This window comes from Podarcis tiliguerta (assembly GCF_965153285.1).
Source record: "Podarcis tiliguerta genome assembly, chromosome: Z".
NCBI classification, from domain to species: Eukaryota; Metazoa; Chordata; class Lepidosauria; order Squamata; family Lacertidae; genus Podarcis; species Podarcis tiliguerta.
This window is the reverse complement of record NC_139553.1, coordinates 5744139-5757390: the sequence shown is the minus strand read 5'-3', so window position 1 is coordinate 5757390 and position 13252 is coordinate 5744139. Positions and strand designations below refer to the sequence as shown.

Genomic DNA, 13252 nt, shown 5'->3' with positions numbered 1-13252 from the left:
GTGCTGGAGGAGACTCTTGAGAGTCCCATGGACTGCAAGAAGATCAAACCTCTCCATTCTGAAGGAAATCAGCCCTGAGTGCTCACTGGAAGGACAGATCGTGAAGCTGAGACTCCAATACTTTGGCCACCTCATGAGAAGAGAAGACTCCCTGGAAAAGACCCTGATGCTGGGAAAGATGGAGGGCACAAGGAGAAGGGGACGACAGAGGACGAGATGGTTGGACAGTGTTCTCGAAGCTACCAACATGAATTTGACCAAGCTGTGGGAGGCAGTGGAAGACAGGAGTGCCTGGCATGCTTTGGTCCAGGGGGTCACGAAGAGTCAGACTAAACAACAACAATAGTGGCACCTGGGTGCCATGCACTCTAGTTTCAACCCTCCCCCCCAGGCTCAAAGAAGACTCAGAAGGAAAGGATGAATCATGTGGGGAGCCATTGTCTCCCCCCCCCCACTCCAGGAGCTTCCAGGCTAGAGGGCAAAGCTTTGTCAAAACCCTACAATCCAGAAAGCATTTTAACAATCCAGACCTCAGCTATCAGAGCCAGCTGCTACAGAATCAGGCAATGACCCTTTGAGAAACAACAAGGGCAGGGTTAACATCAGGTCCAGACCAGCTAACCTTTATAAGGCCTAAGAGTGGCACTGAGATAACTGTCCTTCGGCGAGTTCCTAGTCAGCATGTGCCAGTGATTTGTTCAGGGTCCTGAAAGGCCAGGGTTTGGGGCCTTTTGTAATCCTGCCTAATCTATCTTGACCTTACCCTAAAAGAGGTGACTCTGCTCCTCGGGACAGAACATTGCCCTTCTAGCAAGTGCCATTGCTTCAACCCAATTTTGCTAGAATTTAAGCTGTGAGTTTGGTGTCTCTGGATGGACTGGAGGGTGTGAAGAATGGCAAATACTCAAAGCCCAACAAAAACTGTCCCACTTGATTCATACACATCACCATGAAATCTAACTGCTCCCCACTGAGACCCAGAGAAGTTCAAGCCTTCAGATCTAACCCTGAAACCTGACAACCCAATTGATGGTATCATATGACCACATTGCTCTTTAGTAATAACAAAAGGAATGCAAACTGGCAGTCTTGATTCACAGTGTAATCCAAACAAGGGCTGAGTGGGTTGCTGCTGTAGTCATTCATACTATCATTCATCCTCTATTTACTCTTAACATACTTGCTATGGCCAACTGCCGTGATTGCAACCACTACAGTTATGATTTTAGATGCTAGTGGACAGCAACTCCAGCCAGACCAAGCTAATGGCTGGGATAAGTGAAAGTGTAGTCTAACAACATCTGGGGATACACAGTTTCTTCCTACTTGAAATTAGCCTTTGGTCTGAGTCCACAGGACTCTTTTTAGCTTTTTCGTCTTCATTTAAATTTTCCCTCAGTTTATAACCTACCTGCACATAGAAAACTAAGATATCACAAAGATGACTAAGCTACAATCCTTTCCCTTGATGAGCAAGATGGGAAGTTTTTGAGTTAAGAGAATTGTCCAAGAGTCTAATCTCCCTCCCTACATTCAAAAGTGGGAGGGCTAGCATCTCCAGCTAAGGATCTCAGGAGCAGAGATGGATTAGGAAAGGCCATTACCAGAGATCACCAAGGAGCCACTGCAACACAGAACAGAAAGGGAGCATAAGACCTCTACTGGGTCAGAACAAAGGCCCATCTACTCCAACATTCTTTTATGATAACGGCCAAACAGATTCCTCCCGGAAGCATACAAACAGAACCCAAGTGCAACAACCCCCCCTCCCTCATTTGTGTTTCTCATGCTGCCTCCAAAAGTGGAGGGAGAACATAAACCACCATGGCTAGTAGCAACTGATAGCCTTATCCTCCATGAATTTGTTGAATCCTATTGGAGATGACTATGATTAAGTAGTATATAAATTGTTGAAAGTATCATCAACAACAACTTTGGTAGCCAGCACTACGTCCTGAAGAAATGAACTGCACAGTTTAATCCAGTGCTGTGAGAAGACAATAGCAGACAATGTTGGGAGTGAGGGGGGAAGAGTGTGCTTAACGTGACAAAGATCCCATGTCGAACTCCAGGTTAAGGCATCAGGACTGAAAAAGGTTTCAGAATGTCATTGTTAGCAGCACTAGACAAGATGGGCCAGTGGTGTAACTCAGTTATCAGATAGCTTTGTATGAGCAAGACTAGCAGAGGTTACTTAGCAGGGAGAATAGGATGGGTGTCTTACAATATATCTGTGACCTTTAAAACTACGCTTTAGCCTTACCCTCCTCTTCTCTCTCTCTCCCCCACTACAATTGAGAAGGTGGCTCTCAGAATAATTAGCTAAGATCTTTGACTTTCTTCTCCAGCTGCTTTGCAAGAGCTCATTAAGCATTATTTACAGGGCCACAGGTAATGTGTCTCCTCTGATCTGATTAGCAGCCAAGCACAAACCACTGTCACGAATCAGTAATCTGTTGTGGCTTGAAGGACAGTTTAGGGGAAAGAGCAACGTCTCCAAGATACCACTTACTGTCCTGAGTTGCAAGAGTCTGTAAGGAGGAGAAAGGACCATCACAACCAGACTCAGTTAATTTGTTTTGCAGAGAGTACCCTCGGATATAAAACCCCACACTGGATATCACCAAACTTTGGATGCTTCTGGCTGGAACCTTTGGCTGGGAATGTTGTCATTATTATAGTCCAGGACAGAGAACCTGTACCCTCCAGGTTGTTGGATGCAAAATCCCATCATCCCTAACCATTGGCAATGCTGGCTTGGACTCCAGGGCAAAGCAGGGCAGGCAGGTCACTGCACATCAAGGTCCTATGCCACTATCTTATGTCAATGGGGTTGGCTCAGAATCTAGTGGATCTCGAGCTTGTTCAACCCCTTGCCAGAATGCTCTGTTTCAAGAGTTTCCATGGACTCTTGCTGCTGGGGAACCAGCCAGTGGCACTTCCATCAGCCTACATGTTAGGCAGGTGGAAGGAGGAGCTCCACATTAGTGAAGTGATGGTGGCATCATTTCAAAGACAGAGGCCAGCAGAACTGGATGGAAGGGCACCTTGGCCCAATCCACCACCACCACCCAAGCCCAGCACAAAGATAGTTTTGATTGCACCCTAAACCAAACATTTCAAAGTAAGATCATGTTAGGTGTCAGTTGTCCCACTGCCTTTGCATTCATTGACCGCTGAGGAGAGTGATTCCATCCACAGCTTTCCTTATATTACCACAAGTAAAAGGATCAGAAACATGCATCAGCAAAGCAAGAGAAGGAAAAACAGAATATGGCTGGACTTAAAGGTTCCTAGTTCAGATTATTTGGGTTCACAGAATGTGTGAGTAGGGTGTATGATGAAGTAGTATTGTTCTGAGGGCCAGTGTTGGGGGGGGGAGGGGCAGAAGCAAAACAAAGGTTGCATAAGCACCATACATTTGAAATACACACACCCGAGTCATGGGAACTATAGTTTACCACTCAAAGCCACAACTCCCAGCAGCCTTAGCAAATTACAGTTCTCGTGAACTTTTTTTTAAAGGGGTGCCTTAAATGTATAGGGTATATGTAGTTTAAAAAAGAAGTTTTAAAATGAAAGTTTTAAAAAAGAAACATTAAAAAATCACAGATTTTCCACCTAAGTCCCCCCTGAAAAATGTGGTGAATCCCTGCAAAAATATCACTGAAATTGCCCTTTTACTCCATGTGAACAGGGCAGTGAATTCAGGGTGGGGAATTTTCATTCAATACTACAAAACTTCAGGAAAAGGTCAACATCCCATCCCAGAGAGGGAATGGAATGGAGATCAGAGGAACTGACACCAGTAAGTCCAACTCCTTTCTCCCCTTACCTTGTAAGTGGAGTTTGCTCTCAGCGCTTTGCAGAAGGACAGAACTCACAGAGTCCAGATTGTCGTAACTGTTACAGCCCAATGGGCCTGTCCGTGTTTCGGTTACCTAAAGCAGCAGAGATTTTAAAAAGAAAGCAAGCAAAATCATTTCCTTTGCCAATAGTATGTAAAGACTAGGGAATGGTATGTAAGTAGAGCCTGTTGGATCAGAACAAAAGGCCCATATGTTCTACCACTCTGTTCTCATGATGGCCAAATGCATACCTAATGGAAGTCTTCATGCATTCCTTCAGGGCAAGAGTTGTCTCTGCATTTGTGATTCCAAGAAACTGGTATTCAGAGGCATTTAGTGCCTCCAATTGTGAAGGGAGAGCCTTGCCATGGTGGGTAGTACCCATCAATATTTTTTTTTACTCAAAGAATTTGCCTTCTTCTTTTAAAGCCTTCCAAGTTAGTGGCCATCACTGCCATGTGTAGGAGAGAGTACCACAGTTTAACTCTGCCCTCTGTGAAGTTTTTTCGTTTAAGAGTCCTAAATTTCACAAAATTCATTCAGCTCATGTTATATGGGAAGGAGGAAAACGTTTTCCTGTCCACTTTCTCCACACCATTAATTTCTCCATGAGGGGGTCATGTTTCCAGAATCCCCTGGGGAATTCCTCTTCCCCATTGCTTCCACACTTGAGGAGGAGCTTAAAGTGATGAGAGAAGTCTGAACAGCTGTTGAGGAGGAACCCTCAAAGTTTGCCTAGGCAGCTAGCTGGTGGAGAGTGTTGCATAGCACTTGCATGTTGGGAGCCAATGTAACTGAGTGCTTTGCCAACAAAGAATTAAAACCCAATCACTTGTCCTTGTTGGTCCAGGGTGGGTTGGTCTGGGTGTGGGTTGGGATGCTCACATGGTTGTTGTGGGGAATAAATGAGAAGGCAGAGAACCATGTGCACCACTTTGAACTTCTCAGAGAAAAGGTAAGATATAAATGCAATAAAATTGCAAAGTAACTTCTAGTGGTGGTTGTTGTTGGTTTTTTTTTTTTTTTGGGGGGGGGGAGAATTGCAGCCTGTAATAGCTTAATTAGACCTTTGCTTGGGGAATGTGACTTCTTTTCTCCCCGCCCCCCTGCTCCATTCATCCAGTATCAGTAGATTGCTTTCACAGATTGAAAAGGTCTTTGTCTGAAGGCCCATTTCTGCTTCTTTTGTCAGTGCCCCTCCGCTGCTACTCTCCCGTGCCTTGTTCTGCATCCCTGACCACCTGTATCTGGAAAAGTATTGTCCAGTCCTATTGTCAGCTCTTGTTGCTGATACACCTGAGAGCCTGTGAAAAGACTTCCAAGCTAAATTGTGCAGCATAAAAGGCTGGACAGAAACAACAGTTACTATTGTGTGAGCTCCTTTCTCTCTCTGTGTGTGTGTGTGTGTGTGCAAAGACGCTCCTCTCCACCTCCTATCACTTCAGCAGCTTCTGTGGTGATATGCCTGGTTGGGTTTTGTGAGGTGTTGACTAGAGCTGAACTTGCAGGGGCTGGTTCATTAGGGCAGATAGGGCACTGCCAACTAGTCCACGCCTGCCTGCCTGCTTACAACCAAACCAGGGGAGTAGGGTGGCACCTCCTTGTCCTCCTAAATCCCTTGTAGAACTCAGCAAGAAAGAGGATGGGGACAAAAGTTGAATTAGTTGGCTCTGTCTATCAGTGACTCTGGTTCCACCAACTGTTGGCCTTCCTGCCTTCTGCTCTTCCATACCCTATGGGCAACAGCCAGCGGGGTTTTTTTCTGGGGGTACTCAAGGGTATGCATTACCAGCACATTTTTTAAAAAGGCTAAAAGTGTGGCAGGGATCCCCAAGTGACATCTAGTCCAACCCCCTGAAATGCAGTAATCACAGCTGAATTCCTGGCAGATGGCCATCCAACCTGTTTTAAAACATCCAATAAATAAGAGCCCATCATTTTCCATTCCACTGCCGAGCAGCTCCAACTGTCAGCAAGTTCTTCCTAATGTATAGTTAGAATTTCCTTTCTTATCATTTGAATCCATTGGTCTGAGTCCTACCCTCTGGAGCAAGAGAAAACAAGCCTATCCCATCTTCAGTGTGATAGCCCTTCAGGTATTTGAAGATGACTAGCATATCCCCTCTCAATCTCCTCTCCTCCAGGCTATACATACCCAACTCCTCAACCATTCTTCATAAGGCTTTGTTTCGTTCTGAGAAGAAAACTGTTGGCTTAACTTTCGTGGGTTTGGGCACCTATTTCTGCAGGGGCTGATTTTTGGGAGGAAGCAAATTATTTTTGCCTTGCCTGTGGTGGTGGTGGAGCTTCTCAAGACTCCTACCTACTCCTTCCAAATGTTTTGGACTGATGCTACACAGCAACACTTTGGAAGGACAGCATTTGGAACAAACACATTATCACCACCAGCAGCAACACCTTACGTCCAAAGGAGTGGGCATCTTCCACCCCCCTCCTCCTAACACTTTCAGTGGTCAACACAGCCTTTTTGTTTATTATGTACAATAAACCCTTTCCCTCAATTTCTCATTTTTCCAATCTCAAGTTCAGCTATTTACATTTCTGCACCAGTTCCCAATTATGAAAAGTCCTCATGACATTTCATCAGCAACATAACATGTACTAACCTGGACCCTACATAATATGTACTGACCTAAAGCCCTTCTTCTTAATGCCTCCTCCACGAGAGGGTGACAACATGAGAACAAGCCTTTTCTGTGGTGGCTTCCTCTTTGTGGAATGCTGTCCGGGGGGGGGGCGGGGGCTCACCTGGCATCTAAAGTTAAGTAATATTCCACTTTTCCCAGGCCTTTGGCTAATTAAATAATCTATGGCTTTTAAAATGTTTTGGGGGGGTGGATTTTATTTTGTTGCTGCTGCAGCTGTTGTTTTATATATTTTGTGTTTCTATACAGTGATCCGCCCTGTGATCTTTGGATGAAGGGTGATATATAAATTTAATTAATAAAATAATGCACATTTCTCATTGCATTCAACTTATAATGTATATGCACACTTTCTAATAGTTAATACATTTTTTGCACACATTATTTAGTTAGGGAAGTGCATCACAAATTTAAGAGAAGAAAGAATTTCAAAGGATGTATGTGTTTAAAATCATTTGTCGTTTGAGGAAGAGAAAATTAAGTAGTTTCAGCTTTAAAGGCAAACTGAATCAAAATTCTCCCCAATCCTTACCTGCAACAAAATGCCTCCTAAATGCTGTGATGCTGTCCCTTTCCATCACAACATCAGTACCCTCACTCTCTTTAAATCCAGTTTCCTCATGCTCAGTGAACACATGCAACCAAAGCCATACCTTGATTGCTCCGGTAGAGATCTGGATCTCATGAAGGCGCCTCATAGTTCCATCCCGGTCCAAGAAGTAGGAGGAGGCGAGCTGGTGAAGGGACTCGACACTTTGAGAGGCATTGCCCGACTTTCGATCGAGTCGGCTTTTATCCATGTACATGGTCAAAGCCTCCTCTCCTAGCAGGGAAAAGAAGAAAGCATGAATGCGAGGAAGAGGAAGAGGAAGGGGAGGAAGGAGGAGGAATAAGAAAGGAGGAGGAAGGAGAAGGAAGAGGTTGGTGAGAAGAAGAATCACGGTGATGATAAGGAGAAGGTGTAAAAGTGTTACCACATCACTGACACCCAAAGTATGAAAAAGAACCATAAGGAAAGCTTCACATCTCAGTGCAAATCTGCCATTTTACATTCTCTTCATCAATGTTGTTATAAACCATAAGCAACGAAATCATCATTTCGGACACTAGGAAGAATCTAGGGTGATGTGGAAAGTGTATGGGATTTTATGAAACCTGACGAAGGACGCATGGAGGATCTCTGCTTCTATTTAAAAAGTAAAGGCTTCTAGTACTTATATGTGCTTGACAACATTGACGCAGTGTTTGCAGAACAATAGCACAATTAGGGCTAGGAGTGTTGTCTTGGCAATGCACACACATACACACAAACACACACAGAGAGAGATTTTTTCCAAACTTAAGTTATACATATGCACACCTATTTGCTCATATAGTTCTGATGCCAAGTGTACCCCAAACCATCCCAGGTCAGATCTGAAGCACCAAACCAGGTCCTAAGTCAAATGGGGGAGGGCGACATGCACAGAGCTACTATGGAGTAGCAGTCACTGGGATGAAAGAAGTGGTGTCACAATTGTGAGCATGCCCATTTTCACCTGCAAAAAGCATGGGTGGATATGTTCGAGGAAGGGAGGAAAAGAGCAACACATCACCTCCCTGGAAAGAGCCAGCAACAGTAATCAAGAAGGGTTAATAGATTTTTTCTGCATTATTAAGTCCTAATTTCTCATTTATTAAGCAGACGCAGTGTTCAAAGTCATCTTCCCTTCAGGGCATTCCCTGAAAATTAGCTTTCAGCTCTGCCCACTCCATCCTCAAGCAGATGAATTTCCAAGGAAGTGCCTAGCACATTCTCTCTTTACTTCTACTTCTTCTTTTGTACAGAAACAAAAAGAGGACAGGGCCTTTTACTGGCACTGGGACAAAGGGATTGGCACTGGGACAGATCAGAATTAGGCTGGGAGGGCCAGACATGCTGCAACAAATGAGACCTCCCTAATCTTGTTGCACACTTTCCGCTTCTGGGAAGCCTTTGTTGCTGCCAATAAAGAGGTTTCCTTGATATGCAAGTAGCAGCCTCAGATAGGTGATATTTGCCATGACCATGGAACTTAAAGAACAATTCGAAGACTTCTGCAATTAAGAGCTAGTGTTTTAAGATGCTTCCAGGTGTCCTGTTTATTGAACTTTCATCCATTCAAGGAGATTAGATGGTGTAAGCGATTTAATTACTTTTCTTTCTTATCTGTATACAGTGAGGTTGGATGATGTTGCATCAAAGCAAGTGTTGTCCCACACTTCTCAGTGCATTTTCCAGCCGCTCTCCTTATCCCCAGAAGTCTAATCTTTCAGAAAAGTATGGTTGTTGCATAAGATCTCCTAATCACCTATAATTGTGCAACTTGGATTTGTGATTAAATCCCATTTTGTGATTAAATCCCACTTGAAAATAGCAACAGGCTGGAAGAGACATAAGTGAGGTTGTTTTTCCTTCTCCCTCCCAATCTCCCCTTCCTTTTCTGTCATGTCTTTTAGAGCATGAGCCTAAATGCTGCAACCATGTTATTACAGATTCTTCTAAGCTACTAAGGGAGTCTTATTTTGGCTGAAAAATGACCCTCTACACACACACATCCATGGTCCCGTGGTTGCTCAGGCTTCCCCTCAGCCACTATCTGCACAAGGAAAGAAAAAAGCACATTAATTGCATCCACACAATTAACACAAGCTCTAATTTAGTCCATTGGTCTACATCAGGGACTGGACTCTAGGTGTTTCCAGAACTGAGGTGTTAAGCAGGTGGCAACAGAGGATAAGACCATGGCTGTGCACATTTCTACATTCCTTGATTTTCTGATTAGGTTTGAGCCCCACCAGAAGAACCAGGTTTACCATCAAGCTATGACATGCATACACAAAGATGCTGTCACAGGTCAAACACTGGAGGGTTATCTCAGCTCATATCAGCCCAAACAGAAGATGTCCAGTTGGCACTCCATACATTCTCTTGAGAACTGACGTCATCATCAGCATAAATATTATTATTATTTATTAAATTTCTATAAAGCCCTTCATCTGAAAATCACAGGGCAGTTTACAATACCCCCCCCCAAATACAATACCATAGTAACGAATAATAACAATACACCCCCCCCTGCCTCTGCCCATAGTTTAAAGGTCCTAGATTATTTAGTTAGCCAAAGGTCTGGGGGGAAAAGAATATTACATAACTTTAGATGCCAGGTGAGGCTCCCTTGGGAGAACATTCCACAAACAGGAAGCCACCACAGAAAAGGCCTGTTCTAATGTTGTGCTCTCCAGACCTCATGCAAAGGAAGCACACGAAGAAGGGCCTCTGATGATTGGAGGGTCCAGGTTGGGGAGAGGTGGTCCTTGAGGTATTGTGGTCTTGAGCTGTTTAAGGTTTATGGTTTTGACCTCAAAACCAGCACTTTGAATTGGGCCTGGAACCTAATTAGCAGACACTGCTATCAGGTCAGGGTTGGATTTATATGCTCTTTCTTGTCCTGGCGAGCAACCAGGCTGCTGAATTCTGTACCATCTCAAGTTTCTGGACAGTCTTCAGAGGCAGTCCTATATGCAACATGTTGCAGTAATCTAACCTAGAGCTGTTAGACTTGTATAGGCATCTGGTCTACTCATGTAACAGAATGAGGTGCTGGAGTCCTGATATGGAGAATGTGAACATATAAGACAGAGAAGGGGAAGCTGTGCTATTCTTTAACTACAACTCCTATCATCCTATTCTGCCTTAGTCAGACCACACCTGGAATACTGTGTTCAATTCTGGGCCCCACAATTTAAGAAGGATGTTGACAAGTTGGAACAGGTGCAGAGGAGGGCAACAGAGATGATCAAGGGTTTGTTAACTAAGCCTTACGAGAAGTGCTTGAAGGAGCTGGGTATGTTTAACCTGGAAAAGAGGAGACTGAGAGGAGATATGATAGCCACCTTCAAATATATTAAGGGTTGTCACATGGAGGAAGGAGCTTGTTTTCTCCTGCTCTGGAGGGTGGGACTCGAACCAATGGCTTCAAGTTTCAAGAAATGGTATTCCGTCTAAACATTGGAAAAACTTTCTGACAGTAAGAGCTGTTCAGCAGTGGCGCAGACTCCTATGAGAGGTGGTGGATTCTCTTTCCTTGGAGGTTTTTAAAGAGAGGATGGATGGCCATCTGTCGTGGACTCTTTAGCTGAAATTCTTGCATTGCAGGGGGTGGAATAGATGTCCCTTGGGGTCCCTTCCAACTCTAAGATTCTATGATCCCTGACCTGACCGTTGACCATGCTTCCTGTGGCTGTTTAGAGTTAGAGTCCAACAATGTCTGAAGCATATCAGAATGGGCAAAAGTGCTCTTGAAAGTGTATCACTTTTGCATTCTGCCTCCCCACCCCAATTTTATCTGGTTATCAAGATAGACAGATGACTCCCTGCTTCAGAAACCAGTTTAGGGCAAGCTATTTCACTGATGAGTTTCAGAGAGATGAGATGTCAGTCATAGGTAATGGTGTGTTGATCTGCAGGTCCTCAGTGTGAAAAATTAGATCTGAGCTAAACTCACCCCCAGGTTGAGCTCAGTGGTAGAGCCCCAGCATCTCTAAGAAGGGCTGTCCTGAAATCTTAGAGAGCCTCTGTCAGTCAGTGTAGACAATACCAAGCTAGATGGACCAATGGTATGACTCATAAGGCTGCTTCTTATGTTCCTACATTTCTACTTCTGCAAATCTTGGTATTTCCACTAGTCGGAGGATACCACCCTCTTCCACCTGAATGTTACTGTTTTGGTTGCAACTGTGGACACCATTTTGATGCAAAGGCAGCAAAACATTGAGAGATTACTCACTGTAGAGCTTAGAGGCTTAGTTCTTATCTCTGAGGGGACTGTCTTTTCGGTAGCACTTAAGAACACTAGAAGATCTCTGTTGGATCACACCCAAGGTCTGTCTCAGGTGTGGTGACCTTTTTCAGCCCAAGGCCCACATTTCCTCTAGGGCAAGCTTCCTGACAGTGGTGGGTGGGACCACAGACAAAAAGTAGGTGGAACAAATAATGCACCTACATTTGGCTAGTTCTCTCTCTCCGCCCCCCACCCCACCCCGACAAGCAAGAACACCTCCCAGGCAGGGGAAAATGTTCAAGAAGGCTACAAAGCAGGGTTGGCGGCCAGTGTGGCCTAGGAAAAGGGGGTGTGGACTGGGGAACTCCCAAAGGACAGACAGAAAGGCTTAGAGTGCTGAATTTGGCTCCTGTTCCCCACTACATCCTATCTAGCCCAGCACTCTGTTCCCATAGTGGACAGCCAGATGCCTTTGGGAAGCTCCCCAAGCAAGACACAAGCACAATGGTTTCATCCCTCTTGTAATTCTCAGCACCCAGTACTCAGAAACATGGAGACACTGTATAGTCATCACTGCTAGTAGCCAATGAATTTGTGAATTTGTTTAATCCCCTTTTAAAACTGTACTATGGGATTTGCTTTAAGGTGTGTGAAGAAGTACTTCCTTTTACCTGTCTTGTTCTCTTACTATTCCACTTCATTGGATGACTTTGTTTCTAGCATTATGTGAAAGGGAGAAAATCCTCTACGCCTACCCACTTTCTCCACCCCATACAAACTTTTCCCTCCCTTCATCTTTATACATGTCTCCCCACCTTAATCACCTTCCTTCTGAGCTAAAATGCCCCAAATGTCATAACATTTATTCATAAGAGAGTTTCTCCAATCATTTGATCAGTTGTACTATTGTACTCCAGTGGTGAACAAAAGTGTTTTCAGTTTTCCAAGTGTGGTTGCATCATACAACATGTGGTTGCATGCAGGTGAGGATTTCTATGATGCTATGCTTTTCCAAATCCACCCCCTCACCCTTCCACACACACAAAAAAGAATCAACACAGAAAAGTTTCATGTTGGGTAAAAGTGTTCAAAGTCTGCACTTCTCTTTGACATGATGAACAGTAATAATACGTTGGGGCTATATAGTGTTTACAAAAAATAATTACTCACTGAGTATATTCCAACATCCCAAACAACACAACCCCCGCCCCCGCCCCCCAAAATCCCCACTCTGTACATAGAAAGCCAATAGTTCAGGGAACATGCTAGGTGTGAACCTTTATAATGGGCAAATGGTTTTCAATTTTCAATAGTTTCTTTATTCATCACATTATATCCAACCTTTCATCCAAGATGGCATACATGGCTCAACCCCCATCTTATCCTCAGAACGACCCTATGAAGTAGGTTAGGCTGAGTGGTTCAAGGTCAACCAGTGAGCTCCCCAGCCAAGCGGCACTTGAACCTGAATCTCCCTGGTCTGAGCACAGCACCAGCATAGCACAATGTTCCGTACACCAACGAGGGCAATGAGACACAGAGGAGCACTCAACCACCCAACTCCCCATGTTACACCCTAACAAAGGATGGCACAAGACGTATGACTTGAGAAAGAAAGAATAATGTGCACACTTAGGGCTTCATTAGTACCCATCAGCACTAAGAAGCTGGCACTGAAATGCCTTCCAGTGTTGTGGCTTTCAAGCTCTTTTGGGGTAAGTACATTGTCTGCATTATCCCAATGAGGAAGAGGAGCTATCAAATGTCAAGAGATGATAGGTTGTATGAATATTCTGGTTGAATCGGGGAAGTGTGTGTGTGTGTGTGTGTGTGTGTGTGTGAACCTGAAGTCTCCAAATAGGAAAATACTTCTGCTCATAAACAATGCATGCTCCCCAGAGGGTCCCTTTGCCTCATCCTCCTCTTTACTGCCATC

General features: G+C 44.4%; 1 protein-coding gene across 2 annotated transcripts in view; it reads right to left on the bottom strand.

Annotated features, from left to right (window-relative positions):
* BRINP1 (BMP/retinoic acid inducible neural specific 1) overlaps positions 1-13252 on the bottom strand; it is a 113201-nt gene that overhangs the window by 21408 nt on the left and 78541 nt on the right. For both annotated transcript variants that reach the window (XM_083422984.1, XM_083422985.1), the window contains exons 4-5: positions 7168-7337; positions 3836-3941 (exon numbers count right to left, since the gene is read on the bottom strand). In XM_083422984.1, the coding sequence (XP_083279110.1) occupies positions 3836-3941; positions 7168-7337 (276 nt within the window). The remainder of the gene's footprint in view (positions 1-3835; positions 3942-7167; positions 7338-13252) is intronic.